Source organism: Cebus imitator, unplaced genomic scaffold (genome assembly GCF_001604975.1).
Source record: "Cebus imitator isolate Cc_AM_T3 unplaced genomic scaffold, Cebus_imitator-1.0 Scaffold1037, whole genome shotgun sequence".
NCBI classification, from domain to species: Eukaryota; Metazoa; Chordata; class Mammalia; order Primates; family Cebidae; genus Cebus; species Cebus imitator.
The window spans coordinates 35,112-55,866 of NW_016108352.1; the positions used below are offsets into that span (position 1 = coordinate 35,112).

Here is a 20,755-nt window from a genome sequence, read left to right on the forward strand (position 1 = left end):
AGGCGGAGGTTGCGGTGAGCCGAGATCGCACCATTGCACTCCAGCCTGGGTAACAAGAGCGAAACTCCGTCAAAAAAAAAAAAAAAAAAGCTGAAAAGATAATACAGTGAATGCTTATATACTTTTCACCTGGTTTCACTGTAAACATTTTGCCACAGTTGCTTTCTCTCCCTGGCCTTCTCCCTGTCCGCCAGATGCAAACACATACTTTTTTTTCTTTTTTGCAGGGGGTAGGGTGGAGGGGACCTTTTAAAACACATTGCAAATATTAAGACAGTTGAGTTATAGAAACTTAAATAGGCGTCTTCTAAGAATAAGGACAATAGCTTTCATGACCATTACCACCATTATCATAACCAAGAAGATTAACTTGAATAATATTTAATATGAAATCATATTGTCCCAATTCCCAATCGGAACTACTGCTGACTGCCCCAAAGGTGACTTTTAATTTGGTTACTTTATTGCTCGCTGATCGGCCAAGCCACACACTGTATTCAGTTGTATATTTTTAGTGGTTTCAATCTAGAACAGGGTTCAATAGACTATTTTTTTTAAAGGGCTGTATTAGTCTGTTTGCAGACTGCTGATAAAGACATATCTGAGACTGGATGATTTATAAAAGAAAGAGGTTTAATTGGACTTACAGTTCTATGTGACTGGGAAGCCTCACAATCATGGCAGAAGGCAAGGAGGAGCAAGTCACATCTTAGGTGGATGGCAGCAGGCAAAAAAGAGCTTGTGCAGAGAAACTCCCGTTTTTTAAAACCATCAGATCCCTTGAGATTCACATTCACTACCACGAGAACAGCATGGGAAAAACCTGCTCCCAAGATTCATTCATCTCCCACCAGGTCCCTCCCACAACATGTTGCAATTATTGGAGCTACACGATGAGATCTGGGTGGGGAAACAGAGCTAAACCATATTAAGGGTAAATTAGTAAATATTAGTCTTTGAGTGTCATATGGTCTCTTTTGCAACAATTCAGTTCTGCTGTTGCGGTGTGAAAACCACCAGGGATGATACAGAAATGAATGGTGGGGTTCCAGTCAAACTTCATTATAGCAGATGGTGAACTGGCCATAGTTTGCCAACTCCTGATTTCAAACAATCCCCCCTGCCCTTTCCCTGAAGCATTCATTTGTCTCATAGCACATTTCACACCCTGGGTTTGTCTGGTTGTTTCTTCATGATTAGTGTCAGGGTAAGCATGTTTATCAAGAGGTCTACAAAGAAGACATTATACATTTCCCATTGCATTCCACTGGAAGGCTCATGTCAGTGGTCCCAGAATTTGACCACTTAGTTTACCTGATGTTCACTCAGTCCCTCCATTGTGAAGATGCATTTCCCTTTTGTAATTAATAAACAATCTATGGGTGGTAGTTTGAGATCACATAAGTATCTTGTCCCATGGCTTCTCATCCAGGGATCCTATAGTCATCCTTACCATCCTTCCTGAATCCATTATTGCATTCGGGGATGGAGAACAATGACTTGACTTTTCTTTTTTTGTGATGGAGTCTTGCTCTGTCACCTGGATTGGAATGCAGTGGTACCATCTCAGCTCACTGCAACCACTACCTCCTAAGTTCAAGCAATTCTCCTGCCTCAGTCTCCCTAGTAACTGGGATTACAGGCATGCACCTTCACACCCAGCTAATTTTTTGTATTTTTAGTAGAGATGGGGTTTCACTGTGTTGGCCAGGCTGGTCTTGAACTCCTGACCTCAGGTGATCTACCCACCTCAACTTCTTAAGGTGCTGGGATTACAGGTGGGAGCCACCACACACCAAGGACAATGACTTTTCTAAATCATGCCTTCTGTTTTTATTAGCTGGTATTCTTCTATGAAAAAAAGCTACCTCCCTCTTTATTCCTATGTCTTCAATATCACTGTGAATTCCTTGGTTTTATTCAGTTGGTTGTAACCCACCATTTACATTCTTCAGGTGACCTCAATTTGGCCAGTAAGGAACCTTCAAGTTTTTCCATCCCCATCACTTTCAGCATATATTTGCTTTCTGGCCAAGACGTTCCAAGCTTATCATGTACTGTCTGTCTTGGACCTGGAATTAACCATTTCTCCCAAGGAACCTGGTGCTTCTTAGAGGGGAGGGGTATTAGAGACCAACACCTGGATGTCAGGCGTACTTACTTATACCAACTCTGGTTATTATCATTAGAAAGAGCTGCCAATTTTAAAGCTAAATATGTGAACTTTGTAGCTATATTTTATGAACTATGGGAGAGGCTGAGCATTTCTCATGTTTTGTGGCCACGTGCCTTTCCTTTTTGTTAATTGTTTATTCAAGTCCTTTATGGAATGTCAATCTTTTTCTTACTAAAGCGAATTAATACATTAAAGCACTTAGAGTAGTGCCTGACACAATACGGTGACATAATGCTAGGTGGTATTACTTATTTATCCTCTGTCACAAGTATCCAGAGTGACTTAAACTCAGACCCCTGGACACATGTGTTGCTATTCTGCAGTCACAGTGGGGTGAGGACCTGTGCCTGCATCCCATGACACTGCCTGCCACTGCCCAAAATGAATGTATGGGTCTATAAGTCACACCTCCCTTGTCATTCATGTGGCTCTGGTTCATAGTGATGGCAAACATGGGCTGGCAGCCAAGCCATACTGACAGAGATCCACGGTGTGCAGCCTCCCAGCATCAAGAATGGGCCCAGAGGCCACTGCAGCTCACTGCTCCTCTCCCACCCTACAGGAGGTAGACTGGGAAGTGGAGCTGGCCGTGGTCATTGGAAAGAAAGGCAAGCACATCAAGGTGAGGTGGAAAGGGTGGGCTCCCAGGCCAGAGTGCAGCAGAAGCCCCAGCTGCTGCCTCTCCTAGTGCTGACCTCACTCACCAACACACGAGTGCCAGCTGTCCCTGACACTAGGAAGCGGTCAGCCTCCGTGCTCCCTGACGCTGCCTTGCCCTTCACCCACCTTCGACTGGCTCTGGCTACTAACATGGGATAACGGCTTTGAGATCCTTTGCTATAGGGGTTCGTGTCACCCGTGATCTCACCTCCTGTATGGCCAAATCCCCTGCCCCCACAGGCCACAGATGCCATGGCCCATGTGGCCGGCTTCACTGTGGCTCATGACGTGAGTGCTCGTGACTGGCTAACAAGACGCAATGGGAAACAATGGCTGCTGGGAAAAACCTTCGACACCTTCTGCCCTCTGGGCCCTGCCTTGGTGACCAAGGACAGTGTAGCAGGTAGGTCCCTGGTTCTTGCCCCCTTGTGCCTACCACTGCACAGATGAACAGCACTCCAGGGAGGAGTGTGGGTTCAATACTTGTGCACCTGCCCTCCCTGGCTGCCCTTTCACTGCTGACTCCATACAGGGCAAGTCTCTTATCCTAAGCCATGAGTCTCCCATGGGCTTCCTTCCCAAGCCCCATAGAGGAAACTCGACTGCAGAGGATATGAAACTGCATGCATGAAGTAAATTACAAAGAGCTCTGAGCTGATGGGTAGATCAGGCTTCCTGTGGCTGCCACCATCTGGAACAACCTTTAAGTTGAGCATCATGGAGCACAGCTATTGCAAGGCCAGTCATTTTCCACAGTACAGGAGATGAGAGCCAATGGGACTCACCCAACCACTGTGGAAACAACAGCACTGACCACATAGTGAGGAGGGCGCGCCAGGACAGAGGCAGTGGCCCAGAGAGCAGAGCGTATCCTCTAACGCACAGCCATCCACAACCGTGGTGGAGGTGGGGGATTTCCATGTGGGCCAGCCTTGCCAGGATGCTGAAAACCCCAGTGCCCCACAGCACCCCGTGTAGAGTCCTTGGCAAAGTTAAATTGTGTTTCAGCTGCTCTGCTTAAGAGGGTAGAACACAAAGGCCAGCAGCAAAACAGTTAAAAGCGCTGGTTAGCCAGGATGCTCTCACGGTAAGCCATCCCCCGCCAGCTTCCAGCACACGAGGCTTCACTCCCTGCTTGTGCCATTACCTCACTGCTCTATCAATGTTGAGTCTTTTTGTTTTGTTTTGTTTTTGTGGTAGGGTCTCTGTGTCACCCAGGCTGGAGTACAGTGGCGCAATCTCAGCTCACTGAGGCCTCAACCTCCAGGGCTCAAGCAAACTTCCCACCTCACCCTCCTGAGTAGTTGGGACTACAGGCATGCACCACCATGCCTGGCTGTTTTTATTATTTCACTACATTCCCAAGGCTGGTTTTGAACTCCTTAGCTTAATCAGTCCTCGCCTGCCCTGGCTTCCTAAAGTGCTGTGATGACAGACGTGAGCCACCACACTTGGCCCTGCCAAGTCATCTTTGTATCTACAAGTGTCATCCTATACTGTAGACAGATGCCCTTTTTTTTTTTTCTCCAAGACAAAAACCATAGCCATTTTCTCTCCCCGCTCAGTCTGGAACATCCTCTCAACTCATCCAAGTGACTACTGACTGGTGCTCTTGGTGGGAATACAGGGAGGCCTGAGAAGGCCAATGTCTATCAGAAAGTTCTAATGTAGAGCACTGAGTCAGTGTAGGCACAAAGCCTTTTCACCTGGCAAGTCACGAAGGCACCCTACAGTTGTGTTTTTGAAATATATGGAGGGTTTGAGGGGGGAAAAGAGATAATTCCAAGGTACCATTTTTGCATTTCAGATCCACACAACTTAAAGATCTGCTGCCGAGTGAATGGGGAAGTGGTCCAGAGCAGCAACACCAACCAGATGGTGTTCAAGACAGAAGAGCTGATAGCCTGGGTCTCCCAGTGAGTGACAGGGCCTGTCCTGCCAGCCCCACTTCACCTGCCACACATGTGGAGGCAGATGCGAGCCCTCCGCCCTTGGCTGTGGCCACCTCAGTCAGCCCCTGGTTTCACTGGGTCCTCCTGCTTTTCTCCAGGTTTGTCACCTTTTACCCAGGGGATGTCATCCTAACTGGGACCCCCCCAGGTGTTGGTGTATTCAGGAAACCTCCTGTCTTTCTCAAGGTAGGTTAGTGAAAAGGAAAGAGAGCAAAGGCCCCAAAGGCCTGGCAGGCTTGGCTGAGACTGGAGAAGTACAGGCTTGCATGTATGTATGTGTGTCTGACAGAAGGGCTGACCCCTTCACGGCTTCCTGCTCTGTTGCAGAAGGGGGATGAAGTCCAGTGTGAGATTGAAGAACTAGGTGTCATCATCAACAAGGTGGTGTGATGGATCCTGCACAGGCCCTCAACATAGGAGGGGCATCTGCTCCCACTCAGCCTAGTCCAGGGAAAGGCCCAATGCCAGGTGTGGGCAGGGGCCAGCCCTGCAAGCCTCTTCTTCTAGGTAGAAGGGAGGAAAAAAACTCTCTTCAATAAACTCTTTAGGCCAAAGCAGCCATTTGGCTTCTACTACTGTTTGTCTTCTTTTGGGCTTTGTTTCATGGGACAAGTGGGGGCGCTTTTGTGGGAAAGAAAGCAAATACACATATACACGTATGCCAAAAAGATACTGCGGGGCTTGGGAAAAGACAACACGACCAGTCTTGTTTATTATATCAAAGGAGGGAGAAAACAAGAAATGGCAAGGGACAACCAAGCCTCAATGATTTTATAGACCAGCTAAGGGTTTGCAGCCTCCTGCCTGTCTTCTGGCTCTAGGACAGCTGTGTTCTGGAGCTGAGAAGTCTCAGCACAGGCTCCACCTCACAGTTCTAGCTACAAATGAACTGCCGGATGAACTGTTCTAGTTTTTCCTGATTGTCCCGGCTGGCAAAAGTAGAAGACAGGTGGAGCCTGGGGCCTGCAGGGCTCGGTATCTGCTGCAGAACCTGGGCCATGGAAGATGGGCCGTGAGTGCCCTCACCACAGGGACTGTGTCCACAGGGCCCAGGGGCCAGGCCTGTCCCCCAGAAAGCTGTCTTGAGACCTCTGGCCCCTCAGGCCTCAGTGTTTAAGTACAAATACTGCCTCAAAGCAGCCCCAATACCCCACCTAGAAGGATGAGCCAGTGATTTGGGAGACCAAGAGGCAGGAAAACCATTCCACCTTCTCCAACCCATCACCACATCTGTTGCTGGAAGACATCAGGTAAACCCCAGGGTCTTAATGAGGCACCATCAGGCGAGCCCTGTGGGGTGGTGGGGACATAGCTGGGTTTTCCTGAGCAGCTCTATCGGGGTGGGAGCAGGAGGACAGGAAGATGGTGACATTGGTTCCTCTTACCCCTAGGTCTCTGAAGGTCCAGATAGCACTGATGGCGAGCTTTGGGTCCACACACTCTGGAAAGAAGACAGAAGTGAAGGCTCTAGGTCGGGAGGACAGGGAGCCTCTGGGCACAGGCTTCTCTCCTCTCGTGTAAAGAAGGAGCCCAGGGAAGGATAGAGCTCAGACTGGACAGAAGACCGTCTGTACTCCGCAGCCATCATTCCTAGAGTGGGCTGTCACTGTCCGTCAGGGGGCAGCAGCCATCAGCAAACACACCATTGCCTCCAGGAGCCTTGGCTGACTGCTTGGTACTCACCAAAGATCCCTTCTTTCTGGGCGGTGGCCTGGAGGAACTGAAACAGCTGCTTTGTGTAGCCAGACTCTGCGGAAGAGAGAAGACCTAGACCTGGGGCCCCACACAGACAGAGCCTGCCTTGAGGACTGCAAAGGAAGAAGGGCCTCACCAGTATCGGGCAGCTGGCCCTGGCGGAGGAAGACAGCAGCCTGTGCGAAAGCCTTGAGCAGTGGGCTGAGCAGGCGGCAGAGGAAAAGAAAGAAGTCTGGGCAGCGCAACTGCTCTGAGCTGGAGGGGACAGGTCGGGGTGAGTGCACCTCCCCACAGCCTCCCTACCACCTCCCTCCAGGGGCTGCTTCTTCCAACACACCCTGAAGTACCAGCCCTCGGCCTCTTCAAAATCATCACTGTCACTATCAGTAAAGTCCCCACTGGGTTTCCACAGCAGCTTTCTGCTCAATCACTGTCACCCTGTGTCACAAGCTGCCCGGGAGCCAGGGGTCTGGGGGCCGTGGAACCATTGTTCTCTGACAAGCTGGCCAGGGATCAACCCTACACCCCCAGACCAGGTACATGCAGGTGAATCCAGTAAAACCAGATCTGGAGTGCCTAAAAGGATGCCCAGAGCCATGCCACACCACAGCACCTGCTGGGCCAACTTGCAGAGTCAGAGAAAGTGAACACCCTCCCTCAACAGCAGCAGCCCTGTGGCCAAGAAACTTGCGGAACAGGAGGTATGCAGGGGAATTCAGAGGCACACATGCCAGTGCTATCCAGAGACACATACACGCACCCAGGGCATAGGTGGCCATATCCCAAGGCCCAGGGCGCAGAGGTGCGAGCTAGGCTTCCCCACTGCAAGGCCAGGGGCTTCCCACCCCCACAGCACACACGGGGCAGAGGAGGAGCCTGTGGCAGCTGGCACTCAGGGTGGGAGGCTGGAGGAGGCCAGGCCCCAGGCAGGGGTCTTGTCTCCAACAGCCCTGCCTACCTCCTCAGCAACCAGGAGCCCACATTGGATGAGCCGGTCCAGCACCTCCTGACAGTAACAGTAGGAAGACTGGCAGGGCTAGGGAGAAAAAGGGACCCATGTAGCCTCAGACAAGCCAAGCACATGGGCAGGGGCCTAGCCAAAGGCAGGGCAAGGCCAGACCTACCACCCTGGAGACTTCAGAGGTGGTGCTTGGGCAGGGATGGCCATTCCTACCACCAAGAGGCGAAGGCCTAGGACCAAGTGGGCCGTAGGGGAGGCCTGACCTGCAGGAGCAGCAGCTCTTGCGGCAGCAGGTGCATCAGCAGCAGGATCTGGCGGTACAGCTCGTTCTGGCTCAGCAGCTCTATGCCCTGCAGCTCCCAGGGTCCCTGGGGCGGCACTCTGCCTACCAGCAGCCCCCGCACCGCACAGGCTGGGTGAGGAGGGACTGTTATGAGGAAGGAGCTGCTCCCTTAACACCTGCACACACATCCCACCTACCCCTCAAGACTCACCACCCACAGCCTCACTCAGGAAGACGGGCAGCAGCTCAGCACTCAGCCGTGCCAGGTGCGCGAGGCCTGGGCCGGGGCGCGGCACCACTAGCAAGTCCCCCTGGCGGATGCGTAGCAGGGCCACATGTGCCCGCAGCAGACTCAGTGTGTGCTGCAGCAGGCTCCGCAGCTGACCAGAGAAGCCTACATCAAAGCCACGCAGCAGTATCTCCTCCGTCAGCCAGGAGAACTCCCCCAGGAGCTGCGACAGGAACACGCCCTGGGTGGGCAGAGCAGGGCTGAGCAGGAGGGCCACACCCCGCCCACTGAGGTCCCCACCATATTGTACCCCCTACCTTCTGGTGCTTGAAGAGCAGCAGCGTCGCCATGATGGCCGTGCTCATCACGGCAGAGCTCGCCACACTGGCTGGGGTGGGGCGAGGCAGGACAGCGGGTGGAGATGCTGGTCAGGCATTGAGGCCCAGCAGCCTGGTCCCTCCATTATCAGACATCCCCACTCCACCCCAGGGAGGGGCAACATATGCCCAGAGCAATGAATTTATCACACAGAGGCAGAGAGCCAGGCCAGGACCTGGGGGCTCTTCCCTGGGTCTCATCATGGGGCCCACACACCAACCCACAGCCTCCACCACGACAGGGGCACTAGAAAAGATACTGATGGATCTCCCTGTAAGGGCCCTCTGCACAGACGCTGTGCTAAGCCCCCTACACGTATCATTCCATTCAGTTAACACCATCCCCATCCACAGCTAGGGAGACTGCTCAGAAGGCAGGGCTGGGTGTGGCCTTGGGAAGCAGCTGCAGCCTCCTGTGCTCGGGCCATCATCTGTGTCCATGCAATTAACTGCTCCCTCATACCGCCCCTGGCTGCCCTGCTCCTCCTGCAGGAGGAGGGTTCCATTATTCTTCAGATGTCCCCGAGGTCCCATAGAAGGAGGGCAGCTCAGGTGCAGACCCTCACTTGGAAAGAAGGACCCTGGACACTGGCTGACCCAGAGAGAGGGGACAGTTCAGGGACCCACCCCCAAAGGCCCAGATCTGGTTCACCCTCACCACTCAGGACATGATGGCTCAGTCTCCTGACCAGGAGCTGGTCCTCTTCCTTAAGGGCCAGGAGGGGCCCAGTTATAGGGGTCCACTCCTGCTCCTTCTCAGTGTCTGGGACAGCAGTACTGGGACAGAGACAGAGATCACAAAAGGAAGGCACCAACCTAAAAACAGTTGTGAGGAAGCCCAGGGCTTTCTGAAAGGTGAGGGTGTATCCCCCATCCCAGTCCCAGGACGGAAGATAGCATTTATAAACCCCAGCCCCTTCCAGGCCTCTGTGCCATTTCCCACACTCAGACTGTTAGCAAGGCGAGTGCCTGGAACTATTCTAGATCACCCCAGGATATTTGGTGAGGGACGGCTGCTAGTGTGTTTGTGTCTATGGAGGATACATAAGCTGATGCTCATGACGGGTTGCTTGCCTCGCCCCTGAGACCGCACGCTCCCTTGCCCCTACCATTGGCCCAGCACGATGGGTTGCAGTAGCTGCTCCAGGGTCTGCCTGCTGCCCCAGCAGCTTCTGGCACTGATGGTGTATTCCTGCCCAGGACAAGGCTATTAAGTGACCTGCTCTGGCCAACCAGGAAACTTGCCCACAGCCCACTGGAAGTAGGCAAGGCTATCCCTGCAGTGGCTTTGAGGGCCAGGCTGCCAGGAGGCCCAGGACAGACCCCCAGGTACTCCCAGCCATCCCCAGCTGGCTCCATACCTGCAGGGAGAAGGGCTGAGCTAGGTGTACCCGGGAGCAGATCTGACGGCTGCAGCCCAAGTGGCTGCAGAGGCTCCGCAGGACAGCCAGAGCTCCTGTCCACAGCCCGAGGGGGGCTGAGGCCTGCAAGGAGGGAGAGGATAACTGTACAGGCTGACTGGGGGCACTGCTCTCAGGTGGACATCAGGGCTGCCCACCCCATCCTGCTCTCCAGGGGTATCCTCAGGTCCCAGCCTGCTCAGTTTTATCTCAGGCCGCACTGGTGCATGACCTTGCCCTCCCCAAGTTCCTCTTTTCTTATCCATCAAACAGGGAAAATCCCTCCCTATCAAGGTCTTCAGAGGATGAAATGAGAAGATGGTAATGGCCCTGGCAGGTGCTGTAAGATGACTATAGGGATGATTCCTTTGAAGCCCTCGCAGCTCTAAGAGGGACTCAGCCACAGGACACAATATTGTGCCTTCTCTCTGGAACTGGTGTCCACCTAGGGGCCCCTTGCCTTATCAGCCTCTGCCCAAGGGGCTGGAAGGTCTCACATTCTCACATGGTATATTTCACATGGTGCATCCGGAACCACATCATAGGTAACAGCCACTGGTACCAGCAGAGCATCTGGGATGATGCCCACCTGGACCGCCCTTACCACAAATCCCAGCCAAGCCTGGCCCAGGGCTGACAGCCGTGGCCCCAGGGCCCCAGGAGGTTCCTCCAGGAAGATGAGCAGGGGCTGCCCACTGACCAGCAGCTGCTCTATAACCTGGAATAGGAGGGGACAGAAGGGGTGTTAAGGCCAGTGCAGAAGCAGATCCCTGTCCCCTTAGCCTGGCCCATACATAACCACTGGGGGCACTCACCGCCTGGACCACAGCCCTTGCAAGGAGCCCCTCAGAGCTGTCTAGGGAGAGGTTGGCCTCTGAGGGCAGGAAAAGCCCCCCAAGCTTCCTCAGCAGAGCTCTGTGGGACATAGGGCAAAGCCTGATAAGGCAAGGGGCTCTGAAGATGAGAATGAATAAAGAGCTAGCAAGAGTCTCAGCTCCACCAGGAATAGACTGTGTCCTACTTGAATACCCTGAGGCAAAGCCATGGCCCTAGGGCCTGTGGCTGACCCCTCCATCTAAGCCCCACAGGCTAAACTGCTGTGTGGCTGGGAACAGAGAAGCCAGGAAGAGGGACTTTGGCAGGGAGCTGCCGCCAACACACCCCAATACACACCCGACCCCAGCCTGCAACTTCTCCCATGTGTGTCCACAGACACAAGGTTTTTACCTGAGGGCAGGGGAGCAGACACGGGAGTCCCAGGCCACACGGAGCACACCCAGGCCCTGGGAGAGCAGCACAAAGGGCAGCAGGATCCCATCCAGGAGGGTTTTGTGAGTAGAGAGGAGGACAAGCGGTGAGCCCTGCTCCAGGGAGAGCCAGAGGGAAGTGCCAGCCTGCCCCACTCTGAGGACACAAGCAGCCAAAAACCCAGGGCACCCCGGAGGGAGGGAGGGTTCAGCTGAAGAGTTCTTCCTCTGGGCACATTTCCCAAAAGCAAAGGAGCCTTTACAAAACTTCTAAGGTAACTGCACTGACGCACTGACGTAATGTTTGTTAAGACCATGATGAAAAGACATTAGAGGAAGCCCCGTGGGAACAAGACCGTGAGACATAAAGGGAAGGTCGGCAAAGAGCAGTGGATTTTTCCCACCAGCTGATGGGGACTGCGCTGCTGTATGGCTGGGAGCAGAGGCCAGGAAGCAGGACCAGAATGGGACTACTCCTGACTTAAGGGCTTGGCCCAGCCTCTGCTCCTCTGCTTCTCTGCTCCTGCCATCCCCATCCCAAAGGAGGGCGGGCCTTACCGCCTGGGCTGCCTTGTGGACCATCTTCATCTGACCCTTGTGGAGCTGCACATTCAGGAAGACGCAGTTCAGAAACCGCAGCAGTGCCCAGCTGAACAGCCTGGGAGTGACACCAGGGCTGAGGTGCAGCAAGGGCGATGCTCAGCCCCAAGTCACCTTGGAGGGCTGCCCAGTGCTCCTCTAAGGCAGGCCCCAGCACTATCGTCATTTTACAAAAGAGGAAAGTAAGACTCAGGGAAGCTACAGAACTGCTTCATGGTAGAGAATACTAAGAGGTAGCGGTGCTGGGACTGTAAGTTCTGACCCAGAGTTCATGCCCACCAGATGCTGCTACTCTCCCAAGACCTCATGGTGCAGCTGCCTGACATCAGAATCAGAGCATCTGCCTCCATTTACTCTAAAGGACACAAGAGGACCAAGCCTCTCCCCAGGCCGAACCCACCCTCCTCTTTGCAAACTGCTAGGAAAGTTGGAATAACAGGGAAGAATTAGTGATAGAAGAAGGAAAGGGGATAACTGCAGGAGGGAAGTCCCTGGTGGGCAGGCAGGTGGGGTTGTCCCTCAAACTCAACAGGAGGAACAACTCTATTTATTTTTGGAGACAGGGTCTTGCTATTTTGCCCTGGCTGGAGCACAAGGGCACCAACTTGGCTCACTACATCCTCTGCCTTCTAGGCTCAAGCAATCCTCCCACCTCAGCACGCACCACTGTATCTGGCTAATTTTTTGGAGAGAGGAGGTTGCCAGGCTGGTCTATTTTGCCTAGGCTAGTCTCGAGCTCCTGGGCTCAAGCGATCCACCCACCTTGGCCTCCCAAAGTGCTGGGATTACAGGCCTGGGCCACCACACCAACCTGGAACCTTTAATTGAAGACAGACACATAGCTGTAGGTAGCAGGGAGGTATGGTGGATAAGCAGCAAGTCCCATGTGATGGCTTTTATCTTTCTGTGAAACATGACATGGGGCATCAGTTGACAATGGGTAAGTCCAAGAAGGAGTAGGCCAGGTGGGAGCCCTGGAGAGTGCCATGTGTCCCTTTGACATTTGCACTTAGCAAGGAAACCAGTCTACTGGTGTGTTTCTCTGGCAATGCTGGCCTGCTCAGGTGCAAAGAGAAGGCAGACAGCAGGGAGTTGTGCACATGAATCCCTCACAAGAGGATTATTAGCACCCTGAGCCTGGAATCTCAGCTAGGCTCGGAAGGAAGGAAACACAGAAAGGGAGGCTGATGGCTGATGTCAAGGTAGGCAGATCAAGGGACTAGAAATGAAATGAGTGTCCCCAAGCCTGGCTCCTTTTCCTCCTCTTGGCCCTGGCTTACAGTCTCTTCATCCCCTTTCTGGTATTCTGTCTCAGCCCTGCTCCTTCCTTCTTGTAGCCACGTGTATCTCTGTTTACCCCTTTGTTTCCCTGGAACAGTACCCTGCATCTAACAGAAACTCAGACCTGCGCTGGGGGAATGTGGGGACGGGAGGCGGTGGTGAAGGCAGCCACAGCCCACTCTGGTAAACACTCTCCAGCACCCCAGAAGGAAAGTCCAGCACTTTCCCAAGCCTGGCCAACACTCACTCTCTAGAAGGACAGAGTCCCCAACTGAGGGGTGAGTACCCCTCAGCACAGTTACCTGACCAGGAAGGGACAGGGTGGGGCCTGGATGTGACCCACGATGCGCTGTACCTCTTTCTTCACATGGTCAGGTACCTGGCCTTCCCCAGCACCTCCTGGTACCCTCCCTGAGAGAAAGTTCTGTACCCTGTGAGGGGATTGGGAGAAGTGGTATCAGCTGGGGCAGGGCACAGTCTCCAGTCTTCACCCTCCTCATTAAGGAAGAGTCCCAGGCAAAGCTCATACTCTAGAAGCTGTGCCCCAGCCTGCCCTCTCAACCACCCCTACCTAGTGTCATTTTCATCCCATTCAGGATCCCAGAAGTGCCAGCCAGACCCCAGTCCTTGCCTGCTCACCCAGTGCTTTCCATGATCTTCTGCGGGGCATCCTGGCAGGGGGGGATGTGCTGCTCCAGGGACCACAGGAAATAGCAGAGCCTCCGAACCAGCCAGCCCCGAAACCTGGGCACAACTCCCAAAGCAGGAGGGAAGATCATTTAGAGAGGGCCCACCTCCAGTAGGGCTCACAGAGGGCTATTCAATCAGAAAGGAACCATACCCCAGTCTCATGTCTCAGGAACACCTGAGCAGGAAGAGGAACAGCCTACTCACCTGTGCCCCATTCCCACCCCCCTGCTGAGTCGGGTACAGGTTCACAGCCTGACACATGGTGGGCAATCCATACATGCTCACAGAAGGAACTGTAGGAGAGCTCCAAGTGCCCCTCCCTGCAGACTTCTGTATGAAACAGAGGACGGGGCCCTTCTTTTTTTATCAGAGGAAGAAAATGGCAGCTAAAATCAGGGCCCCAGAAGCCCTGCACCCAAGGGGCCCTGTCCCCAACCCTGCTCCACTCTGTAGCTCTGACTACCTGGTGTTCTCCTCCTTCACCAGGATCACATTGCAAAAGCCTAGGTCCCTTATGCTTCTGTGGAAGAGGGACTCCTGCCAAAGACGAGGAGAGATAGCATATCCTGGAGGGCCATTGTAAACTGGCAAAGAAAAGCTCTGTGCTGCCCCTCTGGTCTCTGCCTGGTGGCCTGCTAAGTTTTCCAGGAGAAAAGATTACAGCACAATATTTCCCAAAAGGTGTTTGATCCCAGATCCTGTGCTGGCCCAGGAAAAAGGGGCCCATGCTCAAAATTGAAGTGCTGTATCCTGTACAGAATCACCCTCTTTCAGAGTGGCACAGGAAAGTCTCCAAGAAGTTATCTTCTCAACAGCAGAGAACATGGAGCCCAGGTCTTCATCAGAAATCTGGGACCCTCACCACCATAACATGGCATGAACCAAAAAAGAGTTCTTCAAGCATGCACCAAGGGCTGGGGAACTCTGAGTGGGTGATGTCCCCACAACTGAACAACAAAACTCACACAGGCATGATGAGACCCCAGCCCTCTGGGCACAGCCTATCACCACTTAGGTGCCTCTGCACTTCCCCCACCCAACTCTCCCAGGCCTGGGAGCAAGCCATAGCCCAACCACACAACCAACACCAGTGCATCCATTCCCCTGAAAGACAGAAGCAGAGGCATGGGGCATGGAAGAGCCAAGCTCGGAGGGACACAAAAGAAGCAGCTTCCCAGAGCTTTGGCTCCCAGAACTAAGCTTCCTGGTTGGGGCCCGGCCCTACTATCACTCACCCAGCTCTTGGGGGTGCAGGTCTGGCAGCAGCGACCCACAAAGGGACGATACTTGCCCAGGAAAGGGGTGACAGCCTCCAGCTTCATCCCAAAGCCTGAGGACCACAAGCTAGTCTGGAAAGAGCAATGAGGAGAGATGAGAGGACTCAAAGTCCTTGGCAGGAGAAGGGGAAAGATGGAGTGAAGGAGGCTCTAGGAGTGAGAGGCACAGCAGAAGGGGTAGCAGAGCAGAGGGGATTTGAGGAATGGGAGGAGGCACACTACCTCTCGGCCATTGGGGCTGCTCCTTGGTTTGGTCTGGAGTCTGCTTTCCAACATGGTGGCAATGAGAGCCTATATGATTCAGGAACCAGTCACCTCAGCCACTCTCCTTCTCTCCACAGAAACCTGAGCTAGGAAAGGTGCAAGGATGGAGCCATATGGAATCTGAGCCATAACCCAGGGATTCCTGGGGTAACTGCAATACCCCACTCCCAGGACAGACATCACTTAGGCCATCAGCAGTGAGGAGAACCTAGGGTGGAAACTAGGGGCTGGCTCAGAGCAAGGCCCCACCAACTGGTCCCACCAAGGAGCCAGCTGTCCTCAAAAGGTCTCACAGTATCCAGGTCAGGGGCCGCCTCAGGCCGTGAGTGGGACTGGTTGTCTTACCATCCACACCCATCCTGCCATCTCCTAGCACAGATAGGGGCTGTACTGGAGATGCTGGTTCTTTCTGTGCAGAGAGAAAGAGTAAGGGCTGGGATGGCAGGAAGAAGGCATGAGACAAGGAGGAAGAAGACCATCACCATGAGGCCACCAGGTCCTACTCAGCTGCCCTTTCCCTCCCCACCAGGAGACACCCCTGTAACCACCCAAACATTATAGGAAGCTGGGCTGGCTAATAGAAGGGGGACAACTGGAGGTCAGAACACAGAGACCTACTCACAGGGAATGAGCACGTAGTTGGAGACGGTCAATCCCCTCTCACATGAACTTTCTCCTCAGAAGACAACACTTGTATCTCCTCAGCCCCTCATTCCCACCACAATATTTCCCTGAATTAACAAATATCTATGTTCCTTAAAACAGAACTGAACCCCTCCTGACTCAAAAATTTGGGACTAAAAGCCCCTCTTCCCTATTTTCCAGCACGACCCTGATGAGTAGGCTGGTCTAATATTTCTCCATCCCTACCACACTGTGATCAGGCCCACCTGGGAGCCTCTTCTCCCTTCCCAGCCATCCACCCAATTCTGCACAGGGCTCTAAGTCCACGTTTCTTCTCGTACACCCTCTAGGCCCTCCCTCTCCTCCTTGAATTCCCCAGCCCAAGCCTCCCAGGCAAGGAGCCATACGAAACCCTCCTCCAGGGCTACAGTTTTACCTCCCTATGTGATCAGAGTGTCCTAAGGGCAGAGGCTCATCTCTGTATCTCCAGCTGTCTGCCCTCTGTGCAAGAGGGGCCCAGAAGAGCCAGCTGACCCACGGTAGCTTCCTCCCAAGAATTCCCTGGGGTACTCCTCCTTTGCTGAGTCAGCTCACTTTCAAGCCATGAATTCGAACAGTAATGGGATCAGGATCCCTGCAGTGCCCAGGGTCTGGGGAGCCATGGGAGGCTCATCCCAAAGGCACTCGCTATTTTGAAAATGTTTGCATAGCCCCATTCACAGACACATGGTACAGGAAGGCTACAAACACAGGCCTGTGGCGAGTCCTGCCTACTTTGCAAGGAATATGTCTGTCCCCTAGCCTCAGATCACCCCCAATGCCCAAATCTAACCCCAGTAGGTCTGTGCTAGCTCTACCAAAGCAGAGTAAAAGCCAGGGCGAGGGGTAACCCCCATCTTCCAATTAACGACTCAGCTCAGGACTCCTATGGCAGAGGCTGCAAACTGGCACCCCAGGGAAATTCAACTCATATAGAGAGACAGATAGATATAGATATAAATATTTGGCTATACAACATGCTAAAACCTTATGAATTAAAACCAACATTAACACCAGAGGGCTTGAGATACACACACACACACTCACTCTCTCTCTCTCTCTCTCTTCCTTTTTTTAAAACAAGGTTTCCAGTCGCGGTTGTCATAGAAAAAGCTGAGCTATGGCAACTCTGAGCACACACCCCACAGGGCCCAGCTGCCTGCCACTGTCTCTTTAGCCCAGCAACAGGACCCCTCCCATTTGCCTCCATCTTGATTACCACTGATGCCTGGCCTTGTACACATCTGGGCGGTCGGCCCTTGATCAAGGGTAAAACTCTAAACCTGCCCCCATGTTTGGAATGCCTGTGCCCTACAGAGAGCCTGGAACATGGCGTGGCGCCCCACAGTCCCCGCCCAGGGTCGCTCAAAACTCTGCTCCCTCGCCAGAGCCATTGCGGGCGCTCCCAGAACTACCTCAAGATATTCGCAGAGCACCTGCCCCACGTCGGGTCCTGGATGCCCCCTCTGGATGTAGGGGGACAGGATGCCGAGGACCAGGCAAAGCGGTGCTCTCCACTGCCGCCCTCAACACCACGCCCCAGAGAGACTCATTCACGCCACAAGCCCTGCACGGCCAGCGCTCCATCCCCTTCACCTCCTGCTGGGTCCCCAACAGGCCGCTCAGACCAGGCTCCTGAAGGAGGAAAGCCCCTGGATGGTCCGGGTTGGGGTCTGACAGGGCCTCGCCAGAGAGCGGCCATTGCGAGTCTCACCTCACACCAGCCGCCAACTCCCGCCAAAGCAGCAGCCCCCCGAAGCCACTGGAAAGCGCGGATTGCACACCTCCTCGCGACCAGCTCAAAGGAAGCCCCGAAGCCAATTGGGAAGCGCAGTTGGGTAAGAAGCCCCGCCCCACGCAGCGTGCCCTCGTAGCTGGACGTGGCCACCTGACCCGTGTTCTGGGCGGGGCCTGCTCCGCTTCCCAGTCAGCCCAGGCCCTTGGTGCAGGGTGGTGGTGCAGGCAGCCGCGAGGCCCCGGATGACCGAGCCTTAAGCAGGTACTCAGGCCATCTTCTGATAAAGAGGTTTTCAGGGCTTACGCTCCTCCAAGCTGGGGTTCTAGCAAGATTCCCAGTTGGAGACGTTTAGAAAGCAGAGAAGATCGTCAACAGCCAGTTGCAGTCATGAAAAACAAGTCAGATCCCCACAGGGTCATTTCCTTTGTTAATGAAAACTTTAGACCTCAGTTGGGGACCTTCCGCAGCCGCGAGGTGCCGAGGTTTCAGCTGGGCCTGTGGCCAGTGTGTTCATTCGTGTGGTTATTCCATTAACACCAGACTCCTGTCTCGGTCCTAAGGTCCGCCTGAACAGAGACCTGGGTTCCTTCATGTTTTGACTGTTCCCAGCAGCCAGCGGGAGACCAGCCAGTGGGAGGCAAGCAATATAGAACAAAAGAACGCGGGAACGACTGTCTGTCCCTGCCCCCATGGAAGGAGCCCACCTGACATGCCAGAGGATTCCACAGTGTCACAGCATGTGACACAAACGTGCCGGAGCAAAGCTACACGTGAGCCTGGCGGGACCCAAGAGAGCACAGAACGTGTTCACATCCCTCCCTCCTCTCTGACTCACCAACCCTGATGTGACTCCACACCCTGGCCCTCCAGCATGTAGCCTTTCTCTCCCTTTGTGCCGTTTCGTGTCTATCCAGGCTATGTGTGGCTCCATTCACCTTCAACGGATTTGCAATGTCCTCCCGGTACCTGCAGAATCTATTTTATACCCCATCTTACCTTTCTTTTTTATCACGGTGCCTTGTCCACATCGAGATCCTGAGACAACTTCTTGAACTTACCGAGGGCTGATGCTCGTTAGTTCTAGGAACACCATCTGTACAGGCAGCTGAGTTTTGCCATTGTGAACAGGTTCCCACCTCTTACGTTCTCCTGCTAAGAATTAGCCCCAAGGCAGAGGCTTTAGACTAGAAGTTTGCATGAATTGGCTGTAGAGAGGAGGCCCAGCAGCTTACATAGTTCAGTTAGCAGGTCTGCGGCTTCTTCGAAGAAACATACTTTGTTGTAGTGGTGGTGGAAGTTGTTTGCTGTAATTTGGACATTTAAAAAGAAGCATTCCTCTCAGACCTGGATTGGGGCACCAAGGACTCGGTGTGCTCTTTCTCCTTCAAGCAGTTTGCAGGACAGGCAGAGCTGCAATGCAGCAAGACCTGCAGGCCAGCTGCCATGCCCACTGATGGTGACCGACCCAACCCTGAGAGAAACAGAAACCGATTTGGGGTGGGCCCTGCCCAACCTGGTCTGGGCTTGGTGAGCCCCATCCTGAACTCATGCCAGAACGCATTACCCAGAATGTCCTGATGCAACCATAACTGCCTGCTCCTAGAGGGACAAAGGCCCTCCCTGTGACTGGGACAGGTGTTCCCTGAAGGCACTGACAGGCCTTTCTCCTGTACATCATCTGGAGAAAACCACTTGGGCTGGCATTAGAATGGGCAGAGGTGCTCCAGCCTGTCTGTCAGGGGACCACCAGGGGGACTGAGAAAAGGAGATGAGATGTTTAATTTTAGGTGGGATTAAAATCCCACCTTGACTGGGATACCCGGATACCCAGGTAGCTGATAAGGCATTATTTCTGGGTATATCTATGAGGGTGTTTCCAGAAGAGATTGGCATTTGATTCACTGGACTGAGTAAGGATATTCACTTTCACTCAATGGGGGCAGACACCATCCAATTGGTTAAGGACCTTGATAGAACAAAAGGCAGAGGAAAAGTGAATTTGCCATGCAGGCTCTCTCTTTTCTTCTCTCTTTCCCTCTCGCCCCCCCTCCCCCCACTTCCCCCTTCCTCTCTTCTGCAGCTGGGACGCCCATCTTCACCTGCCCTTGGACATCAGATCCAGCCTTTGAATTCTATAAGTTGTACCAACAGCACCCCCACTCCCAGGTTCTCAGGCTTTCAAACTTGGACTGAGCTACGCCACCAGCTTCCCTGGTTCTCTAACTTGCAGAAAGCATACAGTGGGGCTTTTCAGCTTCCATAATGATGGGAGCCAATTCCCATAATAAAGCTCATCTGTCCCTCTCCGTACCTATGCTCTTGGTTGTTTCTCCATTCTAGGCTGTGGTTTGCTACAATGTTGAACAAGACTTTATGGAAGGTTCTGGAATAATGGAAGGGATCTACAACATAGACACCACCAATGGTTACCTCTGAAGGTGGCTGTGCTCAGAGAACATGGGCCTGGGAAGGAAAGGGGAGTCTCAGAAGGAGGCATGTCTCCTCCATTAGTCAAGGTTATGTGGAAATTCGCTTTTCCTTTGCCTTTTGTTTCTATCAAGGCCCTCCACCGATTGGATGGTGTCTGCCCCCATGGGGTGAAGGTTAGCCTTCCTTATTCAGTCCAGCGATTCTAATGCCAATCTCTGAGTAACCTGATTAATGGAGGAGACATGCCTCTTTCTGAGATACCCCTTTCTTTCCTAGGCCCAGGTCCTCTGAGCACAGCCACCTCCAGAGGTAGCCACTGGTGCTTTATGTTGTAGTTCCCTTCCGTTATTGCAGAAGCTTCCATAAAGTCTTGCTAAGCATTGCAGCAAACCACAGCCTAGAACGGAGAAGTCCAGTTTGGGCGCTAGTGGCAGGAGAATGGGAACATTGTGCTGGGAAGCTGCCAACGGACACTCACCACACAGGCCACCTTCCTCTGGCCAAGGCTGGTACCACCTCTATAGATGAAAACGTGAGCCAAGAGGCTGGGATAGAGTGAGTGGGAAACCTGAGGTCCTTTCTAATATTGGGAATCTGGGATTCTGTGAAGACCAGGGACAGTGTGAAAGATTCAAGCGCTGACAGCCTGAGGGAGGAGGGTGCGGCATGCTACACTGCTGTGTCCTTCACATCGATGTCTTCATCACCAACTTGGAGGATGACACAGAAGGCAGGCTTGGCCTTCTAGCAGATGTCATAAATCAATAAGGAATAAAGGATACTTACTGGCGGAATCTGGATTCAAAGACATTTTGAGAAATGGGAATTATGA

The 20,755-nt window shown here is 53.3% G+C and overlaps 2 protein-coding genes across 2 annotated transcripts in view; one reads left to right on the top strand and one right to left on the bottom strand.

Moving 5' to 3' along the window:
• Positions 1–5,345, top strand: part of LOC108298681 (fumarylacetoacetate hydrolase domain-containing protein 2B) — a 13,206-nt gene extending 7,861 nt beyond the window's left edge. Inside the window, exons 4-8 of the mRNA XM_017521287.2 lie at positions 2,739–2,798; positions 3,077–3,239; positions 4,644–4,752; positions 4,887–4,974; positions 5,116–5,345. Coding sequence (XP_017376776.1) covers positions 2,739–2,798; positions 3,077–3,239; positions 4,644–4,752; positions 4,887–4,974; positions 5,116–5,178 — 483 coding nt within the window. The 3' untranslated portion in view covers positions 5,179–5,345. The remainder of the gene's footprint in view (positions 1–2,738; positions 2,799–3,076; positions 3,240–4,643; positions 4,753–4,886; positions 4,975–5,115) is intronic.
• A 123-nt stretch (positions 5,346–5,468) lies between these two features.
• LOC108298679 (glycerol-3-phosphate acyltransferase 2, mitochondrial) lies at positions 5,469–14,894 on the bottom strand. The gene is made up of 18 exons (XM_037735868.1): positions 14,787–14,894; positions 14,015–14,088; positions 13,501–13,605; positions 13,164–13,292; positions 11,539–11,638; positions 10,961–11,094; positions 10,549–10,648; positions 10,239–10,451; positions 9,695–9,817; positions 9,443–9,525; positions 8,992–9,110; positions 8,274–8,344; positions 7,939–8,179; positions 7,708–7,856; positions 7,442–7,519; positions 6,472–6,537; positions 6,174–6,229; positions 5,469–5,779 (listed from the first exon to the last, which is right to left on the bottom strand). The coding sequence occupies exons 1-17, from the start codon at positions 14,871–14,873 to the stop codon at positions 6,176–6,178; spliced, it is 1,926 nt and encodes a 641-aa protein (XP_037591796.1). The 5' UTR covers positions 14,874–14,894; the 3' UTR covers positions 5,469–5,779; positions 6,174–6,175.
• Positions 14,895–20,755: the final 5,861 nt, after the last annotated feature.

What these genes read in the sequence shown, in the direction of transcription:
- LOC108298679 (XM_037735868.1), bottom strand. Translation starts at nt 14,873, where the DNA reads ATGAAGCTGGAGGCTGTCACCCCTTTCCTGGGCAAGTATCGTCCCTTT. An exon ending in CCCATCGTGCTGGGCCAATG is followed by an intron (nt 9,111 to 9,442) that starts GTAGGGGCAAGG and finishes TCTCTGTCCCAG; the next exon opens with TACTGCTGTCCCAGACACTG. An exon ending in AAGAGCTGCTGCTCCTGCAG is followed by an intron (nt 7,520 to 7,707) that starts GTCAGGCCTCCC and finishes TTTTCTCCCTAG; the next exon opens with CCCTGCCAGTCTTCCTACTG.